At 49.6% G+C, this 16,898-nt stretch overlaps 6 protein-coding genes across 6 annotated transcripts; 2 read left to right on the top strand and 4 right to left on the bottom strand.

Annotated features, from left to right (window-relative positions):
• Positions 1-324: 324 nt before the first annotated feature.
• Positions 325-2,493, bottom strand: BROUX77_005391 (uncharacterized protein; the record flags this gene model as incomplete). Its single annotated transcript, XM_073750259.1, has 3 exons — positions 325-2,011; positions 2,072-2,175; positions 2,221-2,493. 3 exons carry the CDS (start codon positions 2,491-2,493, stop codon positions 325-327), a joined length of 2,064 nt encoding a protein of 687 aa, XP_073604277.1.
• A 268-nt stretch (positions 2,494-2,761) lies between these two features.
• BROUX77_005390 (uncharacterized protein) lies at positions 2,762-3,358 on the top strand (the record flags this gene model as incomplete). The annotated part of the gene is made up of 2 exons (XM_073750258.1): positions 2,762-2,975; positions 3,069-3,358. 2 exons carry the CDS (start codon positions 2,762-2,764, stop codon positions 3,356-3,358), a joined length of 504 nt encoding a protein of 167 aa, XP_073604276.1.
• Positions 3,359-3,442: 84 nt separating this feature from the next.
• BROUX77_005389 (uncharacterized protein) lies at positions 3,443-4,619 on the bottom strand (the record flags this gene model as incomplete). The annotated part of the gene is made up of 3 exons (XM_073750257.1): positions 3,443-4,114; positions 4,169-4,494; positions 4,556-4,619. The coding sequence occupies 3 exons, from the start codon at positions 4,617-4,619 to the stop codon at positions 3,443-3,445; spliced, it is 1,062 nt and encodes a 353-aa protein (XP_073604275.1).
• A 751-nt stretch (positions 4,620-5,370) lies between these two features.
• BROUX77_005388 (uncharacterized protein) lies at positions 5,371-10,059 on the top strand (the record flags this gene model as incomplete). Its single annotated transcript, XM_073750256.1, has 3 exons — positions 5,371-5,645; positions 5,701-8,492; positions 8,696-10,059. The coding sequence occupies 3 exons, from the start codon at positions 5,371-5,373 to the stop codon at positions 10,057-10,059; spliced, it is 4,431 nt and encodes a 1,476-aa protein (XP_073604274.1).
• A 182-nt stretch (positions 10,060-10,241) lies between these two features.
• On the bottom strand, positions 10,242-11,960 carry BROUX77_005387 (uncharacterized protein; the record flags this gene model as incomplete). Its single annotated transcript, XM_073750255.1, has 2 exons — positions 10,242-11,791; positions 11,912-11,960. The coding sequence occupies 2 exons, from the start codon at positions 11,958-11,960 to the stop codon at positions 10,242-10,244; spliced, it is 1,599 nt and encodes a 532-aa protein (XP_073604273.1).
• A 2,411-nt stretch (positions 11,961-14,371) lies between these two features.
• On the bottom strand, positions 14,372-15,667 carry BROUX77_005386 (uncharacterized protein; the record flags this gene model as incomplete). Its single annotated transcript, XM_073750253.1, has 1 exon — positions 14,372-15,667. One exon carries the CDS (start codon positions 15,665-15,667, stop codon positions 14,372-14,374), a length of 1,296 nt encoding a protein of 431 aa, XP_073604272.1.
• Positions 15,668-16,898: the final 1,231 nt, after the last annotated feature.

Here is a 16,898-nt window from a genome sequence, read left to right as displayed (position 1 = left end):
ATGCGTCACAACTCCCAGCGCTACTGTTGCACGAAACGCTTTACTAGGCCTCTCTAAATCCCATGTTTTGGTGCCGTGAACCAGTAAACGCGAGACCGTTGATTCACTCCCGTCGGAATCCTGTTTACTAGCCTCGCATTGGCCTCACCCTCTTCTCTCTTGTTGGCATTCCTCGACATTGTGTTGGTGGTATCTGACTTGGCGTTGTTTTCTTTGCTTTTGTTTTTTGTAGAATAGGTTGGTATAGCCAGATCTAAGCAAGTAATTTACTTGTATTGCGAATAGACTTCCAAGAAATACACTCCCCGCCCCCTTGACTTTGTTCTAGAACCCTACCAAGGAACTCATCAGTAGAGCCTGAACCTTGGTACCGGCCTTGACTGGCTGTGGCCCGCGAGGCATACAGAGAAGAGCGTTCGCTGACCGTAGACTACCCACGTTGGAGCTTCGCTGACCTCCCGTGCTATACGCTTCTAGAATTCCCTCGGGCGTAGCAGACACCACGGCACGGTGATATTCGGGGCGGCTTTTGTCCAAGGGAATATCGTGTCGTAGTGTGACCATCGCCTTGGGTAGACCAGGCGACTGTTCACCCGCCATCTGCTGCAAAGCTGGCAGAACAAACAGGTGGAACGTGACCAACGCAGAAGCCGGGTTTCCAGGGAGCGAGAAAATAGCCTTGGTCTGCCGCTTCCCCTCGTTATCCTTGAACGGCGCCGTCGCAAAGGTCGTTGGCTTCCCAGGCTTCATGCTCACCCGGCCAAAGTGGATTGTGCCGCCTAGCACGCGCTCAATCGTCGGCTTCATGAGATCCAACTCGCCCATAGATGCGCCGCCCGTTGTTACAACCATATCTGCGCAGCGCATGCACTCACGCAGCTTGTCTTCAAGACTGCCCGTGGTGTCCTGCGCAATGCCACAGTCGACGGCGTCGAAGCCGTAATTCTTAATCGCCGACAAGAGGGTCGGTCGGTTAGTGTCACGCACCTGGCCGTGAAGTAGCGGGGACTGGCTTTTGGCATCAACAATCTCGTTGCCGCTGGAGAACACGGCAACAGAGGGTCGGCGGTACGTCTGGACTTGTGTCGTGCCCACGGCAGCAAGGAGGCCGATTTCGCCGCCAACGCCCGAAATTTTCTCTCCCTTCTTGAGCACAACCGTGCCCTTGGCTATATCACTTCCGATTTCGCGGATGTTCTCGTTCTGTTTGACGCCGTCTGCAAGTATTTCAACTTCCTTTTCTTCTTTGCCATCGGCAGAGGTACTCCTTAGAATCGTGTCCTCAACCATGATCACCGACGTGGCGCCTTGGGGCAGCGGCGCACCAGTCGTAATGCGAGCAATCTGGCCCTCCTTTAGCTCCTGATCTTGGCTGCCCGCAGACGCATGGGAGATGGCAGTGACTGGAAACACATTTTTCATATTTCCATCAGCAGGCACGACTATTGCATAGCCATCGACAATGCTCGCACGGAAAGCGGGCACGTTTTCATTTGCCACGATGTCTTGAGCTAGAACACGGCCAGTGAGATCGTTATCTAGTTGTGAATGGATCACTTCCGGCGGTGGCATCTGTGCCGCAATGACTGCTAGCGCATCGTCGACGGATAGCATTGGATAGGGAGATTCGCGGTAGCGGCGAGACGGACCTAGGGAAGGGTCATTGGAAGCAGCAGAGACATCGCTCGGCTTAGTGTGACGTACAAGCTGGCCGTGGCCATGGCTTCCTCCGTGATGGTGGCAGTGTGAGTGGCCATGGCCGCCGCCGTGGCCGTGGGTAGTGCTCTTTTTGTCTACCGCGGAAACCTCGTGGCGCTTGGGATACTGTGGATTGGCGCCTTTATGAAGCTCTCGTGCGCCCATTCTGGAGGTTTGCATGCAAGCGTGTGGCAGAGTGTTGATTATTGCCTCTAGATTTTCTTTTGCGCCCTTGGGTGAACCGGGTAGCGTTACTATAACAGTCTTTTTGCGTACACCGGCCACTGGACGAGACATCATGGCAACTATGTACCTAAGTATTAGGCTTTGGTTTGAGATGGAGGAGGTTTAAGGGTCTTTAATTTCAACTTACACGGGGTTACTTCTAATGAAGAGGATAACATTGCGTGTACAAGGCCCGGGGCTGTCTTCTCCAGCAAAGGCGATATTGCCTACCCACAGATATGTTAGAAGAAGCTGTTCTTGATCAGTCTCATGGGCTGGCGTAGGTTATGTGTATACCTCTGGAGTGATATCGCCAATAGAGAATCCAGTGCCTCCTGTGGTCAACACAAGATTGATCGACTGCTCACTTTCACTATCCGTCCAAGTCTTGACCTGCTTTCGGATTTCTTCAACGTCATCAGAAACAATGTGTTTGTCCGCCACCTTCCAGTGTTCCTTGCGGTTCTCAAAGAGCCCCGTCAGAGTGGCCTGGCATTGATCGGTTGAGGGGTTCTGAGCCGCGGTCGTTGAGACAACTAGGATCGCAACATTGAGCACCGACCCGGCCATGATGGGCTTTGGATTACGGAAAAGGTTTTGTTTCGAAATGTTCCAAATGTTTCCATTCGAGAGCGGATAAAGCTCTAATGTCTTGGTATCAAAAAGTCCACAGCTCAAGATCGGGGTCAAGAGTGGCCGTGACCCTAACCCTAGGTCTCTTGTCATTAGATAAGTGGGTCTGCATGTGAAGGTCAAGTAAATTCTACTAGTCGCGATGAATGCGACATCAGAGCATCAAATTACAGTCTCAACAAACGCGTTCCGTTTCTCAAGCAAGATGGTGAGAATCAAGGAGAGATACATTCTTATCAATGTGTTAAGTCCACCTTCACCCTCAAATTGGGACAACTCAGACCTCCCCGACTTTGTCAAACTCCATCGACCCATCACAGAAAATCTCAACCCGCGTGTGCTATTGAAGGCTATTCGCGCCGAAGTATCGTCTCTTTTCGGCCAATATGGCCTTGGAACCGTAGATTCCGGGCTTTCAGGTAAGCTGAAAAACACGCGTGCTGTTGTTTATGTTTCGTGTCTTTATTCTTACATGTGGCCCAATACAGTCAAATACTTTTCCTGCGCTACAGCAACCTTCATTCTGAAAGCATCTCGTAAATACTATCGTCTTGTCTGGGCGGCGCTCACGATGATGAACCGAATTCCAGGGAGCACGACGCCCTGCGTTTTCCACGTTGTCCATGTTAGTGGCACCATTCGCAAAACTGAAGAAAGGGCCATTGAACGAGCCAGGAAGCTGGTGCTGATGGCAAAGGACCATGCTTCCGGCAAGGCGAGAGACCAACTCTTGCAGGCTACTTTTGGTGATGTCGAGAGCGTCATGGATGTTGATGCGTTTTCAGATGGCGGTAATGAATGATCGAGTCAATTGTCTTATGTGAGGTGCCGCCCTCCGTTTCAAGTTATCTTGACCTCCTCGACGTGTCTGTGTTCGTGTCGTGGTTCATTTCTTCCGTATCACTTTCACCCCGATATCCGACGGGTGTTGCATGTTGCCGAAATCTGGGTCCGTCATGCCCGGGTCCGCCATGTCTGTGTCCTGGGCTTCCTCGGCTCCCGCCATTTCGGCAGCAAGCTTTTGCTGCTCTTCCCATTCGTCTTCCTCCATTTTGTCCCACTCCTCCTTGTTGTCTATCCAGCGCTCCTGGATATCGATACCGTCTCCCATGGAAGATTCATTGCGCATTGCCACCTGCCACACTGTATCATTGGCACCCTCAGCGCCGCCAAATACATAGCCGCCTGCTCTGTCAATGACACGCAAGAGGTGCATCATGCTCCTTTTGTTCTCTACCGCCAGGACCTCATATCTGACTAATCCATAGCTTTCAATCAGTTGAGCAACAGCTTCATTCAACCGGGAAAACTTGTCGTTTCCCATGACTGGAGACTCATGTTCTAGGTGTGGCGACAGGTAGGAGAGGTCGTCGACGTCAGTGTAGTAATCAAGATTTAGTGGCAATGGGTCATACGAGGAGACCTTGTCAATCTTGGTCAAGACGTTGATGTGTGGCATGTCCATTTGAATCATGGCCCGCAAGGAAAGGAGAAGATTCGAAATGTAAAGTGATGGTTGTGTTAGGCAGAAAGAGTCAGATAGATGAACCACAACAAACTAGTCATTGTTAGTACCTATACAGCCGCGATAAGCATTTTATGCTCAACCTACTCTGTATCCAAGTGCCTGGAGTTTGAGAATGATGTTGCGTAATGAGTTGTGATGTGTATACAGCTCAACTTGCCCAGGACAATCAAAAAGAATGTAGTCTTGATCAAGCTCCTTGAGGTTCTCCTCAAGCCAGTCAAAATTGTGCTCCAGTTCTTCTAACGCATAGAGCATAGCACCGTTAGGCCCAAGCTTGTCTTCTTTCATGATGTCTTCAAGTTTGACCAGATCACGAATATCAACAGCACGAGGGTAGTTGGTGTTTTCGTTGGCAGGGTCCAGATTCACAACAGAGCAGGAACGGCCAATAGCCCCTAGAAACTGAAACACTGGTGTCGAGTTAGCTATTTCAACTTTTCTATGTTTGATGAGGGGATGGAGACGACTAACTGCCATCGCAATATGTGCTCTTGCCTGCACCAGGACTGCCAACTACAAGCTGGCCAAAAGGCATCTTTTGGTGATACTACGGGTTATAATGTGGTTTTAAAGTTTCAGCAAGGGCGTTCCCATGGTTAGGCTAGTGCTCCCTGACACTTTTGAGATGTCGATGTTGATGATGCTTGGAGCCGGCAAAATTGACGGTGAGGCGGTGAGTTCAATGTGGGAGTTGCAAATGAGAACAAAGCCAACTATGAAAAATGAAGTTAGACCTGGATTTCCAAAATGGATTGAGTAATGGGTCAGATTATTGTATATCGTGAGCTGGCTGTAGCGGAAAAACTCGCCAATGCAATCATCGTCACTGCAGACCAGAGATGAGCTGATGTCATCGAGGTCGTACAGACACGTGACCTATCACGTGAAAATTCGGGCATTTCTCTAGCTCCCCACCACAACTGGACCCACCTGCAAAGTCTTCCACCGACCTCTTTCGTTTTCTTCAAAGCTTTGAATTTGCTTAAATTCTTCATCCTTCATTCAGCTTCTACGCCTATCTCCCTGCCCTCCACCACGAAAATCCTCATCCCGGACTCCCCTGATTTTGAAAATCATTGTGACTAAAGGGACAGGCGTGACATTATTGCTCTCTCCCTTGGACGCCATTCACACTATGTGAAAGCATTCCTCTTTGTGCTCCTGTTTTGGAGCTCTTCCTCAAGCCGTTCTAACTCGTTTCGCCCGCTGTCATTGTTCTACAAATATTGGCTTCACTGCCTCCGACAGCCCCTGTTAAACTTCACACTACAGTTGAAGCATTTGCCATGGCTTCCGCTTCGCCATCGTTAGAAGCATTCACCTCCGGTGCCAATGCCATTGCTCGTTCATTGGAAACCGCTGCAGCTGGTGTTGCTGAGATTCCTGAGGTCCAGGACTCTTCGACATGGCTGGGGCTGGTTGGTAGAATCATTCTCTTTATTCTACAATTGGCGTCTTCCGTTTTGTACTGGTCTCTTCGATTGACCACACTTTCTCTTCCATCTTTCATATTCACCATATTTTCCTCAACATGGACAGTAACCATGAACGCTACTACTCTGTATGTTACCATTACACCCTGTGGAATACACAGCAATGACTAACCATAGGAGCAGAATCATAATCGTCTTCATAATATGCAGCGGCGTCGCTTGGGTTGTCCGGTACCGCTTTCTCAATATGTACTCGAGATTGCCGCCAGAGCCGCAGCGAAAAGAACCAAATGTCGATCTCCCACCGGACAATCATGACGAAGATCACAAGAGTGGCATGTCCAACTATTTGGATGAGTTCCTTAGTGCCATCAAGATCTTTGGCTACCTGGAACGGTCTGTTTTTCACGAGTTGACCCGGAGCATGCAAACCAAGCGCTTGGTTGCTGGTGAAGCCTTTAACCTGGAAGAGGAAAAGGGTTTTTGCATTGTTGTTGACGGGCTCGTTGAAATCTTCGTCAAATCCGGGGCGCGATCTCCACACGAACAGCCTGTTGCGTATGATAGCGACTCAACCGACTACGATTCTCCAGGCTATTCCTCTCATCAGTATCAACTCCTCACGGAAGTTCGGAATGGAACGCCCATGTCCTCCTTGTTCTCCATCATGTCACTCTTCACTGAAGATATTAATGTCCATTCCGAAGATGATGACTCCAGCCGCAAACAGCCCCATTCTTTTTCCTCCGATCATTCTTTTCAAGCTCGTGATCCATCTGAGATGGCATCAGCTCCAGGAACGCCTCCATTAGTACCCATGGAACCCGCGGAAGTGAAGTCCCAAGCTTCGCTCAAGAGGGTTCCAACTATCGATCTTCATTCGGCGACTAAAAACGCAAACAACCTTCGTCCTTCACGTCCTCCTTTGAAACATCGGGGTACATCAGTGTCTGCCCATCCTGATATTATTGCTCGAGCAACCGTTGATACCACCCTCGCAATCATCCCCGCGAGTGCTTTCAGAAGACTCATCAAGGTTTACCCAAAAGCCACTGCCCATATTGTTCATGTTATTTTATCTCGTTTCCAGCGTGTCACTCTCGCAAATGCGTACAACTATCTCGGCCTTACTGATGATGTTGTCCGAACTGAAAGCAACCTCATTCCATATACCCTTTGCCAACTTCCTAATGACCTGCGAGGCGATGCTCTCAATCGACTCAAGGAAAAATTCCGGGATGAGAGAGAAAATCTTCGTGAGAATGGAGAAGACCCCAAAGTAATCGCTTTGCATAACCCTGTTCTTGGCCACCGGAGGCGTTCTAGCACAGGGCTTCGCAAGGATGCGGTACTTTCGTCTCTATCCAAACAAATTGTCGAAGGTTCCTCTGGTTCGACTATTGCACCCCCGAGAGATTCAGTAGCACGTGGCTCTTTCCGAACCCATGAAATGACCGAGCCCGGCGTGCCTCCAACAAGATTTGGAACGTATGGAACCGCGCCTCGTGCAACTCTAGATCATTCCAAGAGGAGAGTAATCGATCCCTTTGCGAACCAAGGCAATCGCAAGCCCATTGACATCAGAGACTCTGTTACTGAAGATAACATCTTTAGAGCCTCCGTGCTGGAGTGCATGTTCCGCTCACTCGGATTAGGCCAATCCGCCCTTCCATCTCGGGAATCGGAATCTGTTGAAGGCTCGCCCGGGTTGGGCAGTTTTGACCGTCGGCACCGGACCACACCCACCAACGCTTTTGGTATCATGGGGCCCTTTGAATCCAGATCTGGCGAAGGCGATACAGAATCCATCGCATCCGGTAGTACCAATGCTTTTCATTCATCAAACGCCCAAGCCCTGGCCGATGACATGCGCGATGACTTGGAGATTCTCTTCTTTCCCAAGGGCTCTGTTCTTGTCGAAGAAGGCGAGCACACTGCTGGACTCTACTACGTCATTGACGGCTTTCTGGATATGGGCACAACCAACACAGAAGTCACGACGGGAATTTTAGAAGTTGATCCAGCGAGCTATCACACATCCCCTCCTCTGATGCGCGATGAGAATGGGAGTGAAGGCATTAGGTCCCAGAAAGCCAAGCGCAAAAATCGCAAAAGCATAGCTCTGATCAAACCTGGATGTCTTGCTGGCTATATTGGAGGTGTCACATCTTATCGATCGTTCATTGACATTCATGCCAAGACCGATGTATATGTCGGCTTTTTGCCCAGGTCTTCGGTTGAAAGAATCGTTGACAAGTTCCCCATTGTCTTGCTCACTATGGCTAAACGGTTGACCAGCATTCTGCCACGCCTCATCCTGCACATTGACTTTGCTCTGGAATGGGTTCAAGTCAATGCTGGGCAGGTTCTTTTCCATCAAGACGAGGAAAGCGAGGCTATCTATATTGTCTTGAACGGGCGGTTACGTCTTGTCGAAGAGAAAAAGGATGGCCAGATCAAGGTTCTGGCCGAGTATGGCCAGGGAGAAAGTGTTGGCGAAATTGAAGTCATGACTGAATCTTCACGCCCAGGCACTCTTCATGCAATCCGTGACACCGAGCTGGTCAAGTTCCCTCGCACACTATTCAACAGTCTTGCTCAAGAGCATCCGAACATCACGATGAAGGTCTCGAAAATTGTTGCTTCTCGCATGCGAAAGCTGATCGAAGACCCGTCGATGCTGAATCTTGGCGATTCCCAATCTAGTGCCTTTTTCCAAAAAGGGTTTTCCACCAGCAATCTTCGTACGGTTGCTGTACTGCCAGTGACGTCGGGACTCCCAGTCATGGGCTTCTCTACCAAGCTGATGGCTGCTCTAGCGCAAGTCGGTCCTCCTAATGGTGCGGTTTGCTTGAATCAAGACACGATTCTCAATCATATGGGCAAACACGCTTTCAATCGCATGGGCAAGCTCAAGCTGGCGCAGTATCTTGCAGATCTTGAAGAAAAGCACAGCCTTGTACTTTATGCTGCAGGTAAGTAACATCATGAACAAGCGCACTTCTATCGATTTTCCTTTCCCTTGAACAGCAAATGATGAGAAATTCAAAACGGAGGCATTCTATGATGGCCAAAACTTTACTCTAATTTTTTCCTGACCGCTGTATCAACCCATATCTTATTTTGTACACGTTCAAAGGCGAAACTTTTGTACTAATATGCAATTTCATGATATTAGATACCAACGTCAACTCTCCGTGGACCCAGACTTGCATCACACAAGCTGACAGTATCTTGTTAATTGCTTTGGCTGATGGATCTCCCGAAGTTGGCGAATATGAACGCTTCATGCTTGGCATGAAGTCGACTGCTCGCAAGACGCTTATCCTCCTTCATGCCGAACGCTTCTCTCAACCTGGCTTGACGCGTTCATGGCTACGCAATCGAACATGGGTGAATGGCGGCCACTATCATATCCAGATGCCACTTGGACCTAGCACAATTCCCGTGACTCAACCGCGACGACTCGGCTCAGCTTTGAAGGAACGTGTGCAAATCATACAGGCCGAGATCCAGAAGTACACATCTCGCAAGGTCAGGCCTGGAGAGTATTACACACCTGAACTGCCTTCTAAAGGTGACTTCAATCGGTTAGCCAGACGTTTGTGCGGAAAGTCTGTTGGGCTAGTTCTAGGTGGCGGAGGAGCACGTGGTATTGCTCAAATCGGTATCATCCGTGCTCTAGAAGAGGCGGGTATTCCGGTTGACCTAATTGGAGGTACGTCGATTGGTTCGTTTGTCGGCGCGCTGTATGCGCGCCATGCGGATGTTGTGCCTATGTTTGGGCTGGCAAAAAAGTTTGCCGGCCGCATGGCCAGTATCTGGCGCTTTGCTCTTGACCTCACTTACCCTACTTCATCTTACACGACAGGCCACGAATTCAACCGTGGTATCTTTAAGATCTTCGGGAACACTCAGATCGAAGACTTTTGGTTAGAGTACTACTGCAACACCACCAACATTAGCAAGAGTCGACAGGAAATTCACACGAGTGGATACGCTTGGCGTTACATACGTGCCTCCATGTCGCTCGCTGGCCTTCTTCCTCCTCTGTGTGACGAAGGCAGCATGCTGTTGGATGGCGGGTATATTGACAACCTAACTGTGGCACACATGAAGTCTCTTGGTGCGGCTATCATCTTTGCTGTTGATGTTGGCGCACTTGACGACAATACCCCACAAACGTACGGCGACTCGTTGTCCGGTCTTTGGACCTTTTTGAACCGCTGGAACCCGCTTTCTAGTCAACCCAATCCACCCACACTCTCCGAGATCCAGGCTAGGTTGGCATATGTGTCCAGTGTTGATGCACTCGAGAGAGCCAAGACGATGCCTGGGTGTATCTATATGCGACCGCCGATTGATGACTACGGCACGCTAGATTTTGGCAAGTTTAGTGAGATCTATGACTTGGGCCACAGGTTTGGTACCGAGTTCTTGGCTCAGCTGCGAAAAGAGGGCAAATTGCCGTTGCAAAAGGAGGCCGAGGCGGCTTCACAGGCACTCCGACGGACAATGGCTCCTCGCCGAGCAAGTATATGATGATGCCAGGTGGATGCATGCCGTGTATGACGAATTACAACAGTGACCTTGATATGCTCATCTTTCTTTTCTAGCCTGATTGTTTTGTTTCGTATGACCTAACCCTATCTATGTAATACCAACAACATCAAAATACAACTATTTATTGTCAAATCTTTGTCCTACTCCATACTACTGTAGCTCTATAGCTGTGCTTCCGCCTCGCTTACAATGATGTCAAATGCATCTTGAATATGCGAATCTTGTGTAGACGCAACTCCTGTTGAGATGCGGATGGCGAACTGCCCGCCTGGCATGGAACTAGTAAGATAAATCTTGCCAGCAGCATTGATCGCTTCATACATTCTACTGCCTCTTGCAGCTCTATCGGCCTCGTCCTCGGCAGCGTCCAAGTTTGCGCCCTTTCTTGAAGCTAGGCGAAACACAACAAGTGCATACGATGGGCCATGTAAAATCTCGAACAAGTCCTCTCTGGAACGCAGCAGGTCTGCCATCTTCTCGGCCCTCTGAATACCTCCACGCAGATGCTCGCGCAGCCCGCGCAGCCCGAACATACGGATGACGAACCACAACTTGAGTGAACGGAAGCGCCGGCCCAGCGGAATCTGCCAATCGCGATAGTCCGTCACCAGCCCGGCGTCGGAGAAGGCATTCCGCAGATACGCCGGATTCGTCGACAGAGCGTCCACCAAGTACTCCGCCCGCCGCACGTATAGCGCCGAGCAGTCAAAGTTGACCAACATCCACTTGTGCGGGTTAAAGTCGAAGCTGTGAAAGCGCGCAAAGATCTCTGGCGCCGACGGGCTGTCGGACGCAGCGTTGTTCTGGTGCTCGGGCAGAATCAGCGCGCTGCCCGCGTACGCCGCATCCACGTGCACCCAGATATCGCCCGGCATGGCGTCCTGCTCGCCGTCGGCCGCCTGCCCATGAGCGCTGGGAAACTCGCGCGCCAGCACGCTCAGACTGTCAGCGATGCTCACAAAGTCATCGACGGCACACACATCCGTCGTACCATAGTTGGTCGTGAGGAAAAACGGATGCAGCCCGCGCGCACGCAGCTCGCGCACCGTCCGCTCAAGGTCGGCGCCCACCAAGGCAAACCCATTCTTGCGGCGCACGGGCACAGTCGCAAAGCGCAGGCCGAGCACACGCGCCGCCTTGCGCGTGCTGCTATGCGTCATGTCGCTGCCGAGTGCCACGAGCTTGCCGCGCAGCTCGGCCCGCGCGTCGTCGACAGCGTCGATTTCGGCGGCGCTGGCGTTCACCGGCGCGGGGCGCACGTGTGCGTCAACGTACTTTTCGCGCGCAGCCACCATCACGGTCAGGATGGCTTCGGAGGCCGAGCCGTGGATCACACCGCCGCCGCCCGTCGGACCCGTGCTATGAAAGCAGGCGGGCAGGGCGAGAGCCTGGGCGAGCCAGTCGAGCACGACAGTCTCGAGCTCGGTGGCGGCCGGAGAGCAGATCCAATTGAAGTAGGCACCGGTAAATGCAGTGCTGTACATGTCAGCCAGCATGGCGGGGTGTGACGACGAGGCAGGGAAGAAGGCCATGAAGTTGGGCGATTGCCAGTGCGTCAGGCCCGGCAGGATCTTGGACTGTATATCCGCCTGAATGGAGGAAAGGTCCTCGGGTTCTTCAGGCGCCGATGCCGGCAGGAGCGGGCGGAGATAGCCCGGCGTCACATCGGAGACCACCCGCAGATCAGGCAGTCGCTCGTAGTATTTGGCGACTGGTAGGAGAGGAAGATTCCCGTGTCAGATATCATACAAAAGAATTGGAGAAGTCCAAGTAAAACGGCAAGTAGGACGTGCGTCAGACGACCGTCTCCAAGGCAAAGTATCTCACTTACTGTCTTCAACAACGGCAGCTGCCTGCTCACGATACTGGTTGGGATCCATGGCTTCCAACACAAGAAATAGAAATTGTCTCGGCCGCAGAGAGGAATGGAAAAAGACAGACTTGAATTGCAAGGGCAACAATAGCTAGTGACTACAAAGAAACGAGCTAGTTTCTGGTCTAGTGTGCATGAACTTTCTTGCCCATCACAGACTACTCACTACTGGGCACACCGGTCTCTTATAGTTCATGCATCAGGTTGAGTTCAGATAAGGGTCCAAGGGCAACGGTTGCACGTGCCAGAGGGACCCCACAACATTTCACAACACCGGGAGCATAAACCATGGTCTCGGGCAAGTACGAAGATAGCAGCAGAAAGAATTAAGAGTACCGATCAACTAATTTTTTCGCCCCCTCTCCCCAAAGCATCTCCAACTAGTTAGTTGTCTCTGACTACAGAAATAGAGGGATTACCTAGTCCCGCTACTGACAGCTGAAAAAAGGCCGCTTCTCGGACGAAATTCAGCGATAAAAAAAGAGGATTCAGAAACACGCCCTTGACTTGACTTGACTTGTGGAAGTATGTAGTTGACTTGTTAAAGATACACCCTTCAAGTCGTGACGAAATGACGTGTCAAACTACCAAGGCAGCGCACCACGATGCAACGCCACAAAACGCCACAACACAAAGTGTTGAGTTGAGGTAAGGGCTCAAGAGTAGCACGTGACATCTAATCACGTGCCATAAGGACCCACAACATCTCACGACATGGGAATAAAAGGCAAGGCTTCGGGCAGAATATACTATGACAGTGAACGCCACGTCATGGATCGTCATGAGAGAGTCATGAAAACGGCACAGACTTATCTCGTGCCTGCCATGGAACGCCATGAACCGTCATGCAAATATTAAAAGAACATCAGTAAACGATGAAATTAGAATCTCGAGGAATCCGTCATCATAATTAGAAGACCTACTATAAAGATAGAACACACTACACAGATAAAACAGGATAGAAGTTGCTCGCGCAACAATTGGCACTAACGAGGAGTATAAGAAGGGAGGATATCCCACGAGACAGAGAAGGAAAAAAAAGAAATGAACAGATGCACTTTTGCATCTGGTTAACTCGTTTACACACTTTGACATGACGCAATGTGTGTGGGGCGAAAAATCTCGCCGGACAGGGCCGGACCGATCCGAAATTGAGTACTTAGTCATGCTAATCTTAGTCGTACAAATGCGGGGGACCTTGTGTAACCTTGTGCCGCAACGTAGTGCAAAAAGCAAAAGAATTACATACAACGCCGAGGATTCACATGTGGTCACCCACCATACTACTGGTTCGGCGCTCTGTGGCTTGACTAAGGGGGAGCAGACGGGACCCCGTATTCTCCACAGGCTATGGTCGTATGTGATAGAGCAGCGTCTGAGAAGAGTCTATAAGGAAAATGGAAAATTGGGCGAGAGCGAAAACTCAACTCCACAGCAGACTGACGATGTAAAAAGTGACATACAACACTGGGGATTCCCACGTGGTCACCCACCGTAGTACTAGTCCAGCGCTTTGTAGGTTAACTAAGGGAGAGCGGACGGGATCCCGTGCTTTCTACAAGCTATGGTCGTATGTGGAAGTTGACTACGAAATCACGGTTTATGTCAGTTCTCTGCGACCGAGATAAGTGGTCGTTTCCTAGCAGCGAGATCCCGAGTCGGTGTCTACAGTTTCTTCGGAGCTGGGAGGCTACAGTCACCAAGGCAGTCCGAATCGGAGGATCCCGGCAGCCGGTTATGCCGCTGCCAGGTTGCCAGGACCTGCCTGGTCATCTTGTGAGTCTTTGACGAACACTCCGAATGATGCAAAATAGATGAAATGAAATGAATTAGAAATGACAGTTCCTCACGAAACAGGCGGACCAAATAACATGAGGTAGGCGTGAAATAGTAAGTTCAATTCAATTCAGTCAGTAGACGTTTAAAAATATAATCAAAAAATCAAATGTATCTGACATGTCCCATGGAGAGCATCAAGCTTTCGTCATGGTGATTGTGATCCCATCTGGGCTCAGTGATTTGCACAAACCTGAAATAGAACCATGTTAGAATACGAGACTTGGATACATTGGCGTCATCACAATGGTAGAGAAGCTTGGGCGGAGTTCAAAGTCCTTGCAAAGAGTGCGTATCTCGCGGATAGAGTCATTTTAACACGTCGGTAACCTTTGTAGTTGCGTCACTGCTTTGTCTGGAATTGAGAATAACAATCTCCGTGGACATGAATACTATTACAGGCACTCCATGAAAAAAATGTCGGGAATCATATAGATAGATATTAAGCTAAAATATTCTATTCTTTGTTTCTTTTTAAATAGCTAACTATTGAACAAACCAACGTTCTACCAACACATGCTACCGAATAATTGACCCGGGATTTTGTCTTATGAGCCACAACAAATCTTCACTCACTCTGTCTTAGTTCACCCAGCCATAGTTCTCATCTACTAGTAGTTTTTGCCCCCAGCCAATCTCCAAATTTTCTAGATCAAATACCACAAATCCAGATTTGAAAGCAGGACTACCGAGGACATTCACGCCAAGCTCATTAGAAGACTGCAGTCCACCAAAGCAAAGATCAGCGTCCTCATCGACCCGGTTTAGCTTGAGGTATCTGCCGGGGATATGGATTGACATCTGACCAGATAAGAAAGTGAAGTCGAGCAGTTGACTGGCGCATGGGAAGACGTAGCCGGCGTGTTCCTTGCTGTACTTGGCATTCTCAACCTTGTCGTAGTACTCCTCTATGTATTTGAGGGGCAGCATCAAAAGATCGCTAGCACTGTCAGCAACGACATGCTCTAGGCGCTCTTCATCGACCAAGCTATGGTCAAGCGTTTTAGCGTCAACATTTCCAAGGATTTGGGCTGTGAAGTTCCAGTAGCCTTGGCTCTTGTCCACTTGGCTGTATCCAACCCTTGACTTGTACGAGTTCTCATCAACGAAGCCAAAGTCGACTTGTCCAGTTGAGCAATGCTTAATATCAACCGTAAAGAGCTGTTTGTCCAGCTGAGAGTCGGCGTTGCTTACAAATCCAACATCTGGAAAGAAGCCCAGCGATTCAGAAGTGAAGAGACCCATACCAATGACTCCAGAGACAGATGGAATATTGTGGAAGTTGCTGGGCGCAGTTTCCGCAACCTGTATGACCTGTTTTTTAATAGTAAGGCCACTAATGGACACTACCTCGATATATCCAACACCTGAAGCTGTGTTTCCATTCGGATCCTCGATTTCCCAGTGATAGTCCTCTAGTAGATCGCTGGTGGAAAACCCTTTATAAGTGTAGGAACCCTGCAAGACCTTGGGGTTTGCAGTCTCTGGCGAATGAACCCAAAGACCGTTAAATGCGGTGTCAAAGATGAGATTGTAGATCCTGGGTTCAATCAGACCTATCTTGGTAGCGATTGCAAACTTGCTACCACAGGTTCCCACTGGAAGTGAAGGGGTGGAGATGACACCGCGCTTCTGGTTCCTGTTTAGTGCATCTTTCAGATCCTGGGGCATGAGAACCTTGTACTTGCTGTATATCTCGGCAAGGGATGCAGTACCATCCAAAGAATAGCCGAAGTCAAGGGCTTGCTTCGCGGACCAAGTACCGGGAGCTGACGAGGAGACATCTGCCGAAGACGCTAGAGGAGATGTAGGTAGCGCCAGGGCGATCTGGGAGGCAGCCAGGCTCGTGACAAGAAGAGATGAAAACGAAGGAGCCATGTCAAATGAAGAGTGAACTTGGAAAAGAATGTGGAAAAGTGAATAAGATGTGTAAAGTTGGATGAGAGTGGAGATGTGGAGCCAAAAAATCATCCAAAGAGGAGGTTGATGGGTCTCTATTAATACTTGGATCGCGATGATGTGCCAAAGGCTTTCCCTAGCCTTTTTGCACTCTAATCGACACAGCCGGCCTACACACGGTACACCAGGCTCTACTACAACGCACACCACAAGACTACGAGTTTTCTAGCTGGTTTCTTCGCTCGTTACTGCACACCCTTATGCTCGTGCTCACATTTAGACGATCGATATAGTCAAGTCAAGTCAATGTTGGTATCACTCGGTACCATGAAAGGTCCGTGACTTGCGACATGATCTTTAGACTCTCGATCTAAGCCCCCAACGACTGGGCTGATAAAAGGAAGGACCAAAGTGGCGACTCCATGGACAAAATTCCCTCTCAATACGTATTTGTCTACATTAACATAGACTACTGTAGTTGATAAATCCCAAGTAGTTCTCGCTGTCGTTGAAAGAAATCTCCAACGAAATGCAGCCCTGTTATACGCAGTTATTTCCCGAGGTAGAAGCATGCCATCTGATCTTTTCAATTCATATGAACGTCTAAGTGTAACTACACAACGAACAGACGTTTGACATAGACGAGCCACCTCCTCGGCCTCACGAAACAGGAACCTTCAGTTTTGACATATTCTCAGCCCTGACATCAGGACCTTTTTACGATCTTTAGACGCCATGCACTTTTTATTTCTATCTAATTTGCCCAAGCTTGCTCTGCCCCAAGTTCCTCTTCCGCACCCACAGCCTCCACAGCCACATGTGTTCCATAGTCTTGAATCGTATTGATCACTTCGTGAGCATATCGCTTGAAAAAAAACATGGCATGTTATGTGCTCGATTCCAATGTGTACTTTGTTGTACGTACACTTTTTGCCCAGAGTCTAGGCGCTTGTCTTGATACCTTCAGTGTGGCTGTTACAAGGTAAAGTGGCCAAGCATGGTTTCCGGCCTTCAGCCGCATTTTCTGCGTAAAGTTCCGAGTGGATAAAGTTCAATATTGCATGTGAAATCCTTTTCTTTAGGTTCGGCCGAACTTGCGGAGGAAGCCATTGTGTATTTAATGTCTTTGGCTTTTTCAACAAGTCTCCTTTTTTGCTGCATTATCTTACCATGAGTAATATGCATACACCGATGTGCACGATGTTCCATG

This window comes from Berkeleyomyces rouxiae (genome assembly GCF_048999995.1).
Source record: "Berkeleyomyces rouxiae strain 22BRR77 chromosome Unknown BrBRR77_ptg000005l, whole genome shotgun sequence".
Taxonomy (NCBI): Eukaryota; Fungi; Ascomycota; class Sordariomycetes; order Microascales; family Ceratocystidaceae; genus Berkeleyomyces; species Berkeleyomyces rouxiae.
Note: the sequence above shows the minus strand (reverse complement) of the source record. Positions and strands in the feature narration are given on the sequence as shown.